General features: G+C 47.1%; 8 protein-coding genes across 8 annotated transcripts; 4 read left to right on the forward strand and 4 right to left on the reverse strand.

The window, feature by feature from the left end:
• Positions 1-311: 311 nt before the first annotated feature.
• I303_103340 (uncharacterized protein) lies at positions 312-1,400 on the reverse strand (the record flags this gene model as incomplete). Its single annotated transcript, XM_018406686.1, has 1 exon — positions 312-1,400. The coding sequence occupies one exon, from the start codon at positions 1,398-1,400 to the stop codon at positions 312-314; it is 1,089 nt and encodes a 362-aa protein (XP_018263494.1).
• A 528-nt stretch (positions 1,401-1,928) lies between these two features.
• On the forward strand, positions 1,929-4,450 carry I303_103341 (uncharacterized protein; the record flags this gene model as incomplete). The annotated part of the gene is made up of 9 exons (XM_018406687.1): positions 1,929-2,331; positions 2,410-2,637; positions 2,715-3,178; positions 3,263-3,273; positions 3,331-3,438; positions 3,547-3,719; positions 3,784-3,818; positions 3,894-4,031; positions 4,169-4,450. The coding sequence occupies 9 exons, from the start codon at positions 1,929-1,931 to the stop codon at positions 4,448-4,450; spliced, it is 1,842 nt and encodes a 613-aa protein (XP_018263495.1).
• Positions 4,451-4,955: 505 nt separating this feature from the next.
• I303_103342 (uncharacterized protein) lies at positions 4,956-6,675 on the reverse strand (the record flags this gene model as incomplete). The annotated part of the gene is made up of 5 exons (XM_018406688.1): positions 4,956-5,089; positions 5,332-5,519; positions 5,672-5,860; positions 6,049-6,182; positions 6,304-6,675. The coding sequence occupies 5 exons, from the start codon at positions 6,673-6,675 to the stop codon at positions 4,956-4,958; spliced, it is 1,017 nt and encodes a 338-aa protein (XP_018263496.1).
• A 684-nt stretch (positions 6,676-7,359) lies between these two features.
• Positions 7,360-8,377, forward strand: I303_103343 (uncharacterized protein; the record flags this gene model as incomplete). Its single annotated transcript, XM_018406689.1, has 6 exons — positions 7,360-7,448; positions 7,587-7,707; positions 7,838-7,888; positions 8,016-8,056; positions 8,163-8,223; positions 8,330-8,377. The coding sequence occupies 6 exons, from the start codon at positions 7,360-7,362 to the stop codon at positions 8,375-8,377; spliced, it is 411 nt and encodes a 136-aa protein (XP_018263497.1).
• A 459-nt stretch (positions 8,378-8,836) lies between these two features.
• On the reverse strand, positions 8,837-10,432 carry I303_103344 (uncharacterized protein; the record flags this gene model as incomplete). The annotated part of the gene is made up of 8 exons (XM_018406690.1): positions 8,837-9,213; positions 9,360-9,489; positions 9,580-9,650; positions 9,765-9,853; positions 9,976-10,079; positions 10,154-10,264; positions 10,323-10,358; positions 10,430-10,432. 8 exons carry the CDS (start codon positions 10,430-10,432, stop codon positions 8,837-8,839), a joined length of 921 nt encoding a protein of 306 aa, XP_018263498.1.
• A 482-nt stretch (positions 10,433-10,914) lies between these two features.
• Positions 10,915-12,209, forward strand: I303_103345 (60S ribosome subunit biogenesis protein nip7; the record flags this gene model as incomplete). The annotated part of the gene is made up of 5 exons (XM_018406691.1): positions 10,915-10,957; positions 11,031-11,118; positions 11,318-11,477; positions 11,614-11,748; positions 12,090-12,209. 5 exons carry the CDS (start codon positions 10,915-10,917, stop codon positions 12,207-12,209), a joined length of 546 nt encoding a protein of 181 aa, XP_018263499.1.
• A 486-nt stretch (positions 12,210-12,695) lies between these two features.
• On the forward strand, positions 12,696-13,792 carry I303_103346 (3-hydroxyanthranilate 3,4-dioxygenase; the record flags this gene model as incomplete). The annotated part of the gene is made up of 4 exons (XM_018406692.1): positions 12,696-12,768; positions 12,995-13,189; positions 13,423-13,503; positions 13,611-13,792. 4 exons carry the CDS (start codon positions 12,696-12,698, stop codon positions 13,790-13,792), a joined length of 531 nt encoding a protein of 176 aa, XP_018263500.1.
• Positions 13,793-14,531: 739 nt separating this feature from the next.
• I303_103347 (uncharacterized protein) lies at positions 14,532-15,200 on the reverse strand (the record flags this gene model as incomplete). The annotated part of the gene is made up of 2 exons (XM_018406693.1): positions 14,532-14,836; positions 14,930-15,200. The coding sequence occupies 2 exons, from the start codon at positions 15,198-15,200 to the stop codon at positions 14,532-14,534; spliced, it is 576 nt and encodes a 191-aa protein (XP_018263501.1).
• Positions 15,201-15,302: the final 102 nt, after the last annotated feature.

Below are 15,302 nucleotides of genomic sequence, written 5' to 3' on the forward strand. Positions count from 1 at the left end.
TGCCTTGTAGGCTGTCTATGGATAAGAGCTGGACTTTCTATTAAGTACCGCGAATTATGTCAATAATTTCATGTACATCTCGGATATATAAGTCACTAAGTCACAGGGTTCCATGTACATCTCGAATATATGAGTCACAGAGTTTCTTCATACCTCTTCCATCTCGCTCATCTCCTATATCGCGTCGTTTCAGTGAATCAGATGATCTATGTGCAGCATGTGCGAATTTGATCAGCTCTGTTGCTTCGCCTTTGCATATCGTTAGCGAGTACTCGACTAGGGCGAGACCTCATGCAGCCCGACTCACCTATCTACTTCTTACCGCAGCATACACACGGTGTCGTTTCGTCTGGAGAGGAGAATGATAATCCGTTCTCTTCCGTTTGGGTAGGCACCCAGCCGTGCAAGTGGGGATCGAATTTCAAAACGGCCGAATTGGTAAGAGGCCAATTGCATATCTCGATGGTACCAAAGTTTGGTCTCGTCTCTCGAACCTCGTCATCAGCCCGAGAAGGACGTTGACTGAGACATACGGCATTCAAGGAGTAATCCAATCCTCTCCACGGAGATCTATATTCTCCCGGTTCCGGTTCCTTCGCGAAGTACCGCTGAACTGGGATCTCGCTCAACACAATACTCCCCCCGCCCGATTCATGATATGAGATAGACTGGCGTTTCTTCCCCGGTAAGACATATTTGAATAGCCTCTCGAATTCTCCTTCGGATTGTTCTTCTCTTCGAAAAAGGGTAGGCTTGCGTTGGTACTCCCTAGACAGAGCGGGATTTGGGTTGATGCAAATATGAGTCGGATCCATCATCGTCCAGAACTTGTTGGCGGCTTTCCTCTTATCATTAAAGATCGTCTTATCGCCGAGATCGAAGTCGAGATGGGTGCCAATCAACGTGAGGTAGCTGACATTGTCCAAAGGCTTTTCTTTGATGTAAAACTCGCCCAGAAATAGAATCGTGAATTGGACGTCTCGCTTATCTGCGAATTTGATATATCTACAGCTTTTGAGTATGGCCAATCGTCTTGCGCGAAATATCTTGTACTTCATCTCGTCTTCTTCGGTGAAAGGGTGGTATCCTTTTCGGTATTTGGGCAACATCAACTTGAACCTGATTGGACAGTGATAATGCTTGATGTGTAATCTCTTGTAAAGTGTGGGAGCATATCGGGTGTAACAATCTTGTGAAAGCCTAGTAGCTGTCTTGAGATCAGATGTGGAAGCTGACGAGAGGTGATCGAGAATAAGTGTTTTGACGTCGAGATTGGCGCCGTCTTGAACGAAGATATGGATTGGTTTCAATGATATGCTTATGAATCGAGAGCGAGGGCGAGGGTGAGCTGGTGAAGCCAGTTCATGAAATGCTGATGAAGGAATTGTAGTGGAACTCATGATTGTGAGCGTCGTGACTCGACTGTGAATAGGTAATTTCGTCAGCTCATCCTTGGTCGTGTGTGAGCGGGTCAAGTGGAGAGAAGCCTCTCGCACATTGATGAAGGAGTTTAGGTCATATATACCTGCGGGCGCAGTCCAATGGGGAGGCTCACCCCTTTTCCTAGATTTGGGAGCTCTTGACCTGGGATTGAGTCAAGGTGAGATGAAGAAGAGAAGGAAAAAGGAAGATAGATCCAAAGTTACAGGTTTGATGGACCATCATGCCACTCTTGGATCCTTTTTCGCTGCGTGCAGGCACGGACGGACGCTCGGACTATGACCGAACGCTGTATGCTATGGTGGGTGACGGAGATGACCGACGGGGAGATTATTTGGCGCGCGAGGATCAACAAATGTCATAACGTCAACTTGTCAATTGCTGATAAAGCCATCTATGGATGCATGCATTCCATCATCACGCCTTCCTCTTTGTTTCGTTACGTTCATTATGATCTTTGTGTATATATCTAGTCCCAGACAGTCAAAATGTCAGCTATAATCATCACAACCACCTCCTATCCTCGTTCGGTGTCTCATCCTCGGACACGTCCACCTAATTCACGTTCTGTATCCCGTCAGCGAATCGAAACACCCACCAACGAACAAACACCTCTCTTACTCCATCCTCCATCTCCTACGCCCAGTCGAACTTCCTCAATCTCATCGTATTCATCCTCTACCGAAATATTACTGCGGTCTCCTCCTCTGAAAGACTCGATATCTACAGCTAGATTCTGCATAGTATGCGCTGGAATCTGGTCAGCGAATTTCGTATTTGCATTTCAGTCAACAGCAATACCCACCCTTGCACCGGAGATAGGTAGTTGGTTCGAACATGCTGAGCTTGCTGCGTATCTCGGAAGTGGTTTCACCCTGGCCAGCACGGCAGGTAAGTCCATCTCACCTGCGTCTATAGCTTAACACCTGAATGAGGTTTAGCTAAAATGATATCTGGGTTGTGTCTCAGTAATCCCACTCTACGGCGTTTTTATGGAGACGCTAGGGCGTAAATTCGCAATGGTGACTGCATGCGTCTTCTTCGGCGTCGGAACGATTCTGTGCGCTCTGGCGAACCACATGTACACCTTGATCGGAGCCAGGATCTTCGCTGGATTAGGGGGAGGCGGCTTGTTGACTGTATCAAGCGTTATCGTTACGGATCTAGTACCCCTTCGAGATAGAGGGTTTTATCAAGGTACGTCGGTTGTTACGCTTTCTCTCATGCTCCGTGAAGTTATAAAGAAAGCTGACACTTCTGCATTGACGCATTAGGCTTGATGATGACCATCTTCGGAGCTGGTTCTATGATCGGCGGACCCATTGCGGGTTATCTGACAGATCATTATGGATGGCACTGGTCTTTCTGGGTCCAACTCCCGATCGTCCTTTTCTGCGCTATAATAGTCTCGACTTTCTTACCTACACCGCCGATCCCGCCAACCCACCAAAGTCTGTTCAGCGGTCTAGCTTCTTTAGATTGGCTAGGCTCCTTCCTCTTGATTGGATCAGTAACCACCTTATTACTCGGATTATCGTTCCATACTTCCTACCTCGAACCGTGGTCTGCACCGATAGTCTGGGGGATGCTCGTTGCGTCGGTGATCAGTACGATACTGTTCATCTGGGTGGAGACGAAGGTGAAAAGACCGGTCTTGCCTCTGGAACTGTTCAAGTCGAGCCATATTGCTGCGATCAATACTTGTGGATTCTTCCTCAGTGTAGGCAACCAAGCTTTTGTGAGCGATTCCCAACTTTTTTTAAGAAAAGAAAAAGACGTCCTAAACGTTCATTGACGACCTGCGTTGATTTTCGATTTGCAGCTTTTCCAGATGTGAGTTCGATAGAAGCATTGATTTGGTGGATTCCAGCTTATACTGTGAATCCGCAGACCCGTCTACTTCGCTGTCATAGTCAACACCTCGACCGCTGAGGCAGGTCTCATTTTATCGCTATGCGGTGGGCTCGGGTTAGCGACTGGATCGATGGCAGCGGGACAGTGAGTTCTGGTCCTATTACCATGGGGCAAGATCGCGTAGAGCAGCCATTCCGGACTCTGGATGGAAACCGAACAGATCAAGGCTCACTAGCGAGCTTCGAATAATAGGTACATCCGCTCAGGCCATTCGTGGAAATACCTCGGTCCAATCGCACTGTTCCCACCTATCTTCGGGGCAGTCGTAGCTGCTTATTGGCAACCCAGCTGGCCCTGGTGGAGTTATTACGCCACGGTTCTACCTTGCGTGTTGGGTTATTCGACGTTCTTATGCGTTCAATTAGGTGTGTCAGCTTTTCCAGTTGGTCTTTTGTCCACGTCAAGCTGATGATATCCCATATCACCTAGTCGCTCTGATCTCGGCTGTGGACAGCAAAATCATGGTGAGCTAAGGCACATTGTCCTGTCGTCCTCGGAGGATCGTATAGAGCTCATGTCGGTCCACTCAATCTTGATAGCCCAAAGCAACAGCTTTGATGTACACCACACGTAGTCTGGGCGCCACATTAGGCGTCAGTCTAGGAGCATCGGTACAACTCGGTGCATTGGCTAGTGATCTGAAGAAACAGTTCAGGGATGTGGAGAATGGAGATAAGGTGAGTTTCCGATCTCAATCATCTGATTAATGATTCCCCAGCCCTGTGTTATGGTTCACTTCGGATTTGTCTCTTGATGCATCATACTTGACTTCGCTAACGAGAAATAAATCTTTTCCAATGTCCGGTGCGGATAGATAATATCAGCTATACTACATTCGAAATCTGCAATTCGACTTCTACCTCCCGCGTTAAGGGATCTGGCGTTGGCGTCGTACAGTCACTCGTTATCGTTTGTCTGGTTCTTCTCAGCTATAATAGCCTTGGTCACATTTGTGAATTCCTTCTGGATCGAGAGTAGCCCGGTCCATGATCAGGGGAAGGAAGAGGTGGTTCGGGATAGTGGAGCGGGAATAGTGGATGGTGGGTTTGGTGAAGGTTTGGGAGAAGGGACTACTGAGGGAGAGACAAGGAGATAGATCAACGATAGAATGTGGATATCCATATTCAGATTCGCTTGATTGTCTTGCGTTGCCTTTCGCTCGGGCGCATGGAAGATAGAGTTCGCAAATTATGAGTGAGTATATATTAGTGTTATTAGGTATTACAGTATAATACAGAGATGAGGAATGGACATTGCTGCATCTGCAGGACGATTGATACAGCTCAGCTCAGAGATGACGGTATGAGCTGTACTGATATGTGATTTGTGTATCTCATGGTGAACTCACGCTCCTCTTGGCAGAATGTAATCAACATCGAGATGACTCAGCAATGAACAACACATCCAAGAGATTCCCGACCATGTGCGATAAACCGTTCATAATGGAATCACTTCATTCCTGTCTTATCTGTCAATTCAAGCAAATGAAGCAAATGGGTGATGAGAAATGGGGGAGAAGGCATCCGCTGGGCATCAGGTAGCATACTCAATCGGCACGCCAATACAGCAGCTCGTAACGTAAACGCTTGATCCACTGGCTTTTACCCTTTCCCTATGCTCGCTTCCCAGTGTTTATTATACAACTTGAACGTACTTATCAGAGCAGCGAACAGCCCAGTAGCGCATTTCATCGGTTCTTCGATGATCCCAAAATTCAATTCTAGTACATCGTATCCTGCATGAATCGTTAGTTTAAACACACAATCAGCTATGACGCTGCATCGCTGGAAGTGAAGATTGAAATGAGGATCATTCGACGAGCAGACCGAAAGAAGGATCAGGAAAGTCAACAGGAATTTTGGCAATAAGAATGAAGGCGCAGGAAAGAGCCTCGAGAGTAATGTGATTGTGAGGTCATGTAAAGGTACAGATAGGCAGATAGAAGCATATGAGCTTAGACGAATGAACGGCACTCACCAACAAAGATCAGATCAGCTAACAATTTCCGATTCGTCCATTTCGCATCGTTCAATTCGGCTCGGCGCTTCTCCAAGCTCAAACTCGTGGTGTTACTACTATACGACGAAGGCGAATTGGATAATTTCGGTATTGTCTTGAAATGTAATTTATACAGCCCCATCAGGGTCGTCAAGAGCCAAAAGCGACTATCGAGAGGTTCAACAGTCAGCACATTGATTCGGCTAGATTTAGTCGAAGATTCCAATGCGAAAGACGATTGAGCAATGTGATTGTCGATAAAAGGAGAGATTGGTCGTTCGTTCGAAAATGGTACGAATTGAACAAGAGGTAAACCCACTTTGCCCAATCATCAGCTTTACCGCCCACCCGCTTATTGATGAATCCCAATCTACTGAAACACGCTATATCGTCCGACAGGGCTGAGACCAGATCGATCAGATGTCCGATCAGTGTTCGAGCGGACATCGGGTCGGGAGACAGAAGGTCGGATAGGGGATGTAGAGGATTGAAGAGAAGTAGGCATTTCCTGTAAATGCGGAAATTCGACCGACACCCAACTTGAGCGTCAGCTTATCATGTTACAGAGATTATTTGTGTTATACAGTCAAGAAGACCAAAGGAAACCCAGGTTGGATAGGGTCTTTTTGATGCGGCGGATTTGTCACGATTGAGAATGAGGTTGAAGCACAATAATGAGGAGAGCTGGCTACCCACCTGGTCAGAGATAAGCCCGAGATAGCTAATTTCATCCGTTTCGCATTCGATCTGAACCACGGTGAGAGCGGCCGTATCTTCGCTACGATGGTAAGGAGGTACAGGTATGTTCGGAGGGAATACTGTATACATTTCTACGGGACAGAACCACATGTCGACATCAGCTTTATCGTACCTTCGTGTACTGGTTTCGTTTAACCTTCATCTTGATGTGACCTATCTGAACAAGAGAGAACTAAGGATGAACAAGCTCACCAATACTTTATCTCTGCCGTTACTGGTATCCACTATCCTGGCTAACACGTCAACACTCAGCGGTCCATGCTCTTTATCTCTGTCTTTCTTCTTATCCAAATCTTTGGCTCGTTGTATATTCCTGGTATAGTCATGATCTGAATAAGACCTCGCCTTAGAACCACCTGTATAGGATGATTCATCCTCGTCATGGACTGATAATCCCAAAGCGTCTAATCCGTTGGGGGTATGCGACACATCCCAAATGACTTCTCGTTCTTTCCCATTCACATTCCGCCTAGGAGAATCGGATCGCCAGGAATGGTCGAGAGATATAGGTAAAGGCGGTATACTCATACTCGTACTCGTACTTGTACTTGTGCTCGTACTCATGAAGATTGGTCTTGCCTTCGATGTCGCGATTGAAGTCAAGTCGGACTCGGATTCAGAGGAATAGGTCAGAGAAGCGATTGATGAGGATGATGCGTTTCCATCGACTTGATGCGAGCTTGTGTTTGCGAAAGAGTATGGATGGGATGATCTGTGGTCCGACCAAGGATGCTTCTCTGCTCTTGGATATAAAGTGTTGTTCGCAGTAGATGGATATGGGCGAGAGCTCGAAGAGAGCCGTGTACTGGTACTAGTACCGTTACTGTTCCAGATATTTTGGGAGTATAGGTCTAGCTTCTCTGGATAGGTGGAATCGTCATATGTCGATCTCTTCTGTGCTTGAGGGTCGTTCATGGATCGTTCATTAGTCAGTGTATCGCTTCCTTGCTATCGGAGGGAATGGCGAATGAGCAGAAGATGAGATTGAATCACGAGCATCAAATATCGATGAGATGACCTCCGGCGAGGCACGGGTAAACAGAAAAACGCGTCCAGGTCATGTCCACCATCGTTACGCTCATTCCTCTATCTTCTGGACATCAATAACGTCCTTGATACAAAAATAACATCGGCAATACATCATCATTCGCATAAGCATACCAGACGAATCCTCAGAGATCGCATCACTGTCGATACTGGCGTTCATCCCAAGCTTGTAATCTTTGAATACACGATTCGCCCGACGCAATGACCTCGAGGTTGAACGGCGCCTTATCGCCCTCTATCCCGTCTGGGTCTAATAATCGATCAGGAGCTTCATCTCCTCTACGTCAGAAGTGAGTATGGCTCTGATGAAAGTGTATTCCCTCCTCCCATTGAGAAACACCTGGACTTCGACTTCGACTTGGCTTTGACGGCTAGGTCAGAAGTGGATCAAACAACAAAGCTGATAGATTTTGTCCCGATCTGTGCAGATTCCCATCAGATACGATACGGCCGTTCATCAAGACCCTCCTGACCAAAGAATTGGCGAATGCGAGCTGGGATCCAAACGATAAGGCGGGCATGGCAGAGTATAGTAAAGGTTTATCAGAGGTGGGTCCATGCGAGCGACTTCATTTCATACGAGTTTGTCGCGACCTCATGCAGGCAGAAGAGAGATATGCAAAGGGCAGTGCAAATCGATGTCGAAGCTACTGACGGTTCGTTGATTCGTAATTTGCAGAAAGTCAAGAGACGTATGATCGAGATTGAACCTCGGGGATTCAAGTATATAGTGAGTCGAAGTCAGCGTGACCGTCGCCCATTTCCCTTCGGTCCATTTCACTTCGTGTCGTCTCGTCTCGTCTCCCCCTGCAGCGTTTTTGATTGAGAGGGAAGAGCTGATGGAAATGGATCAATAGGTGACTACTACAATAACGCAAAACTTGGGACAAGCAGGCAGGTGAGTGAAGACTTGAAATCTTGAGAACTTGAACATCTCAACACTTGTTGTTATGTGTGTCCTTCATCTATTTCCGTGCGATGAGCCTGACCCCACATACTTGCAGAGCCGACATGTCGTGTCATTGGGAAGATACCGATGCGGCTATACAGGAGATATACAGTAATGTGCGTTGAACTGGTATCTAGCTTCGTCCATTGAAGCGACATCCCCGCCTCAGGCTCAAACGAATGATCAGCTGATTAGATGATATACTCAACGTGTGACTCATAGGACTCGATCATCTTCGTTTGTCTAGCATTCGCTATCCGTCTCCCATGACCTTAATTCATCTATAATAATACCTATCGCCCTCCTGTCAAACCAAGCACATACAAAGACCGAGCCCTGCTCGACCGAATTGGTATCAGTAATCAGGATTCAGCTATTCTCACACGTCGGTATCCTTGGGCGCTCCTATTCATGATAGCATATACCTATAATGACTCATGACCTCATTGTAATGAATGAGATCACAAAATGGACTCACAAGTACAGAATAATATCACTCATGTATAATACAGTGCAATCTGAATACGTGGACTTTGCGAACTCAAGCTCATCAGTCGTAATCGCAAGCGCAAGGGCGTCAACCCCATTGTTTAGGTGTCTCGATTCCCGTGATTGGCGATTGATAGAGAAAGAAAGGAGCAAGGGGGACGGACAAACCACTTGGTGATATCTACATTTCATGCATTCGTGCGCTCACATGCCTGCTACTCGACACCATCTCTTGCTAGCCTATTCTTCCATAGTCACATCCTCCCCTCCTGCCGGCGCACCAGGCGGCGCATTCTCACTTCCCTCAGCGCTCTGAGCTTGCTCTGCGGACGGTTCCGCCTGTCCTTCTGCTGGAGTCTCTTCTTCGGCCGGTCCATCCTCTGGCTCCCCTCTTGATCTCCTCCAGATTTTCAAGAGGTTCTCTACTCCAGCGTTCTCCCATACTCTGAAATTACCCTTCTTGGCAGCGGACGATTGAGCCAGGTTCTCGATATCCGAGTCGGCGTCTGAGGGGCCGATAATTGCGATAGAGGTATTCTGGAGGGAGAGGTGTTTATCTTGTTGTAATGTATCGTGCAGGGCGGATAGACCGTGATTGATCAGTTCTGGTAATGTTGCTGTTGGGTAAAGTTGGGTCATGCAAGAGTGATTTGTGATGCAATTGATCGAGTGGATAGGCATCAAGGGAGAAAGGAAGAGAATCGAGTCAGTTTCAGCTGTTAGACCTGATATCGTCCAAGTTTCAAGATACCGCCCCACTCACCATTCTCAAAGCTCTCGAAATTCTTTTCCAGGTACGTCTTGGCACTTTGACTTCGCGCGCCGATCGAGTGGGCGTAATACTCGAATGCCGTTCCTGCAGGCGAGAACTCGTAAAGATGAGGGCCGGTCTCCTGTTGACTCAGCACCTTGTCAGCTCATCCGATCACGTTTGGTACGAGGTTATATGGAAAGCTGATCGCTATGGAACGGAAACCACTGACATCTTGTCCGATGACCAAGAATCCTACTCCGTATGGTCGTCTGCCGTACTCTTGGGTATTAGTTTGCGCACCTATGGCAAAAGCGTACTGTATCAGTATTACAGTGGCTATTAGAATGCGAAATCAAACAGATACTGGGACAGATTGTCTACAGCACAATTAAAAGATGCCATGGTCATACTCACGATCAGCAATACTTTGCACAATCCTTCCGACTGGTATAGCTCTTCCGTACGTCATCCTTGATCTCATCGCTTGTTGTCGCATGAAGTTGCTACGAGTGAATGAGAGATAGCGCAATTGCGTCAGCTTCCATTGACAATGCCACGCCCAAAGCCAGGAGCGCTTCACTGGCAATCTGGGCGGAGCTGACACGATCCTGAGAGTTTAACTCACCTCAACACTCTGGCATCACTCGTCAGACCAGCAATAGCCACTCCGACATGATCGTCTATTCGAATGAGCTTCTTTTGGTACGTAGCCAATTCACCGGTTGATCGCTGCGTGTACACGGGCACATCAGTAAGGACTTCGTTGAGGCTGTGCGCAAACGGAAATGATCGTAATGACTAACCTTCAAGGTGAGAAGTACGGCATGGGTCTTAGATCGAAGACCGATAGCGGCTGATCCTTGCTTGACGGCCTCGAGGGCGTATTCAACTTGGAAGAGCTTTCCTTGAGGCGACTAGACATTTACGTGTGAGCTGTTGTTCATGCAAGAAGCAAATGAAAGAACAGCTTACGAATGTGGTATTATCTGAATCGTATGAGTTTCGGAACTGCCATCATAGTCGAGTCAGTGTATTTATGAGACTGGGTTGGGGGGTTTATCAAAGGGGTGGAGACATACCATGTTGGAGACCTATGCCGTTTTTGGCTATGACGAGGGGAAGAACGAGTTCTAGTCGGGCTTCAGGTGCCAGCGATAGGGAGTTAGACGCACGGATAAAGTTTATGAGGTCGCGAGAGGAGGGAGATGGTGGTTCTATCTGATACGCCTGCTAATCAGTTCATGAAGGATACTCTGCTCTATTCCCGTTGACGATGTGTCAATTCCAAGATCAACGACGCGCAACTCAACTTGATGCATGGACGAAACAAGCGGGGCCACATTATCATATTAAATCACCCAGCAATTAATTCTTTTTATCCCGCTTATCTTCCTGCGACACGTGGGAAAAGTTAAGTTCCAAGCAAGATTTCATGTCCACCTCTGTCCAAACTCGCTTTTGCGTAAATAATAAATATTGCATAGTCGGTATTGATATTTTTCATCAAACACTGGTATATGCCTCAAAGACAATCCATATCATACGGAATCAAGAGTAAACCAATATGAGACCATTGACTGAGGAAGAGACGAAAGCAGTGTTCGAGAGTGAGCCCTCCTGCTTTTCTCAACTACCCTCTGCGAATGGGTTTGAACTGAATATGGAATCGCTTGGTCGCAGAACTCGCAAATTACATAGGGAAGAACCTCGTTCATCTAATAGATCGAGATGAAGATGATGCGTACTGCTTCCGACTGCACAAGGATAGGTGAGTGCTGATTGCTCCTCGAATACCGGTCTGCTGTCTATATGTCCGTCTCATGGCATACCAAGTGCAGCACTCTATTCCTCGGGCCATCTGAGACTTGAGGATCATTTCCTTATCTTGGAGTGGAAGCTTTTCATGGACTTAAATGGAGAAGCCATCTTACTTATGCTGACATTTTAACATTCTGATCATTCGACAGAGTGTACTACCTCCCACTACCGATGTTACACCTGGCTACCTCAGTCGCTCGACCGAATTTGATATCCCTCGGAACGTGTTTCGGCAAGTTCTCCAAGACGCAGAAATTCAAATTGGGCATAACGTGTTTAGACTGGATAGCGAAGTACGCCAAATACAAGGTGAGTCTCAAGGAAGCGATATCGATCCTGTATCTGAATCTGTATATGGATTTGGATCTCGGTCGATCTTTTGTCGGCGAAAAGTCGATGTCCCCTTTGATGCACTGAAACTGATACTTTGAGAATGACTTCGTAGGTCTGGATAAAACCTTCTGGAGAATTACCGTTCTTATACGGAAATCACGTAGCCAAAGCCCACTTGGGCAGGATAACGGAGGATACGCCCGAACATCAGGGTGTGGTAGTCTACAATATGGCGGATGTACCTCTTGTGAGTCGAGTGATTCGTTGTGTTTCTAGGCAATAGGCAAGAATATCGGTGCTCGCTGGTAGAGGTAAAGGTGAAGGTGAAAATGGAGGCATAGGCAGGTAGATGGGATTTGGGACGGTCAAGAGTAATTGGTAGCAATGGATGTGAGATGGGTGTCACGACTACAGCAGGAGTTGGACTGTAGTGGATGGAGACTGGAATTGAGCGCGGAAATGGAAATGGAAATGGTAATGGAAATCGGCTTTAGAACGGAATAGAGACTGAAATTGGGATTTGGTCATGTTGGATGCGGGCGGGCCGAGTAACAATGCTGATGACACGCCTTATCTCGTACCACGTAGGGATTCGGAGTAACGGCTAGATCAACGATCGATACTCGAAAATTAGATCCGACAGGTATAATAGTGTTCCACCAAGCGGACGTGGGAGAGTTCTTGCGAGACGAAGATACCATGTTTTAGAGTGTTTGTTCAACCACTTTCTGGCCTATTTTTCGCTTTTATGAAGTATACAGGGTTCCATTGCAATTGATCGTGTATGTATATTATACTCGCCTCGACCTGTTGAATTCCTCTGATAAGGGTATGAGCTCGTCTATGCGGGTCTGCAGGTGTTCATGAGGAACGCAGCCCACGGGTCTACGATGCCGGCGTGATGTTCCGAAAATAATTTCAGAGGTGGAGGTTGATTATGATTATGACTATCGATGACTCGCATGGATGCATGGATATTTATCGCATACGAGGGCTGAGTGCATGCATCGTCGTATTATTATTCATCGATCCGACTCCGACCGCCGTCCTGTATCGAGTTACAATCACTCCTGCAATCACTGTCTCTCCTCTTACCACGAGCATTCTCATCAAAGGCCCTGCGAAGAAGGAGAATACTACGTACCACAAATCACTCAGTGACTCGATATAGCTCTCTGAAAGCAACTGATCAAAATGACCCTTGGTCCAGCTATAAACTTCCCGAAATGGATCGAAGAGAATAAAGACTTGTTAAAGCCTCCTGTGGGTGAGTGGAGTGCACTATTCCATCACTTCTATGACTCCTATCTCTGTCCCTCTGTCTTCTCGCAAACACTCCCATTTTCAGCTATTATCAATCAATCAAACACGCCTTTTCTTTCAAGATGACGATGAAGTGCGCATTATCATCACCATCACATCGAAGCTGTGTCATGTCATATCATAACTTTCTCATGCTAACGATCGAGCTTACTTGCATACTTCTGGGATAGGCAACAAATGCATGTACAAAGGCGACAACTTCATCGTGATGATCGTTGGCGGACCGAATACCCGGGTAGATTTCCATATCAATACGACGGAAGAATGGTTCTACCAATACAAGGGGGCGATGACCCTGAAAGTGGTGGATGAGGGTAAGATCCGGGATATTGTTATTGGAGAAGGAGATATGTTCTTATTGCCTGGTACGTTGGTCCATCTTCGCCGAGTTGAACCGTTGCGCAGATCTCAGCCGTGTGGGATTGGCGGATCCTGACGGCCACAGATTGGGAGAGTCATATCGAAGCATCTCCTAGCGTGGGTCAGGGTGATGAAGGAGGAGGCCAAACAATGAGGACAGAGGATGGTACCCAAGCCCAGGTCGCAATATCATCAGCGTCAGGCGTGCTGACTTGATTATATCGATGTGTGTACATAGCAAACACTCCTCATTCGCCTAGACGGGTCGCAAATACGATTGGCCTTGTGCTGGAACAAGTCCGACCAGGCTCGGAGATCGGTGAGTGATACATCGCTTTGAATCACTCCTTGAGTCTTGTGAAATGAACCTCTTGAGCCCCAAAGATGAGATTGAGGTCACAGGCTGAATCATGGAGTGGGCAATAGACAGAATGAGATGGTATTGCCCCAACCCTACTCACGGGGACGAACTGGTCCAAATTAGAGAAGTCACTTTCCACTGTTCTGATCTAGATACGCAGCTCAAACCTGTGATTGAACGGTGGATGGGCGATGAAGATTGGAGGAAGTGTGAGAGATGCGGGGAGGTGGCTCCTGCTAAACCGTAGGTAGTCTTCTGTATCACTTTACATCTGTAAGATGTAGAGTCGATAATTGTGCGATGCGGTTGCGGTCTTTTTATGGTGGGAACAAATGGGCATCAACCATACATATAAAAGGGGAGTCTAGTCGGATTAGGATAAGCCAACTTTGAGAATGAGATTGGGATCAGGCATAAATTGAAAGGTACGGGCACGGAAGGGGAAGGGGAAGGGGAATCAGAGGGCTGTTGTTTGTAGTAGGTGTTGTTATAGTTGTATGTCAGTGTGAGTGAGTGACGATGTATAGAGTTGTTGCAACACGCAACATGCAACAGCGTAGCGAAAGGAAGATGGTCATGAGAGTCCGACATTACTGTACATTGCTTGAATGGAGTTGATCTGGTCCGTAGCTTGGCCAATGCTCTTCGTCCGCCACGATTTCAGATTGGCCGAATGAGATGCTACTCCAGTCTCAGCATCAAACGACGAAGGGCGCTCAGGTTCTGCGTCTCCATCAATGGGCCATGTCGTGTTGAGTGATATGTGATACATAACATCGACGAGGTGCTGTCGGTCGCATAACATGATTATGAAGCCTGATGCAATCATGTACAATGCCTTTTCCATTTCATTCCATTAATCCAATCGGACGAGCCTTTTGGCCAAAGAATCGCTTCTTCCTGCACTACCTGACTTGATTTGACAAAAGTCTTTCCCTCTCATTTCCATTATCCAGACCGACCGGATTAGGATCGTTTCCGTCGCATCACAATAACCTCGGCAACTCCTTGATCTCCTCTTGTCCCTCTTCCGACCCTTCCTCCTCTTCTCCACCTACCACCCCGACCCGCTGCAACACACGCTCAACCACTAAAGGTAATATCCTCTCCCTCTCCCTTTTCTCCCTTAAGAGCTGTTTCTTCTGTTCCACGCGCATTTGGGTTAGTTGCGCCTCCAGCTCGGCGATCTTGACGTTGGATTCTGCCAGCGATTTCGAGTGCGATAAGTGCGTTCGGACGAGTGATAGGGAAAGGAAGAGGGTTGTGGAAATTAAGAATATGGGTATCATAGCTGTGTCGTCGAACCAAGTTGCGATGCCATTATCATGATATTAAGACTCGATAGTGAGCATCCACTGCATACAAGTGAATTTGTACCACTCACCTGGGACTATCTCTCGGTACCATACCAAATGCGGACTTGGCTTTTTCCCCGTCTTCGGCGACGGATTCGGGTGGGAATGATTGTGACCGTGACCATGAGCATGAGAGTGTTGAGCATTGTGAGACGAGCTCGTACTCGATGACGATGTCGATGTCGATGTCGATGTCCAACGTCGAGTGGGATTGCGGAATGATCGGAAGTTCGGTGTCCTCGGAATGAATATGCTCGTACTTGGACGCAGCAGTGCCGCTCGTAATGGGTTGATAGACATCTTGCTGGGAGTTTATGGCCTCTTGATATAACTGACTGACACACTTATCCAGTTGTCAAACAGATAGATGATGATGGTCTCCTTTCTTCCCCGTCGTCGTTT

Source organism: Kwoniella dejecticola, chromosome 4, assembly GCF_000512565.2.
Source record: "Kwoniella dejecticola CBS 10117 chromosome 4, complete sequence".
Taxonomy (NCBI): domain Eukaryota; kingdom Fungi; phylum Basidiomycota; class Tremellomycetes; order Tremellales; family Cryptococcaceae; genus Kwoniella; species Kwoniella dejecticola.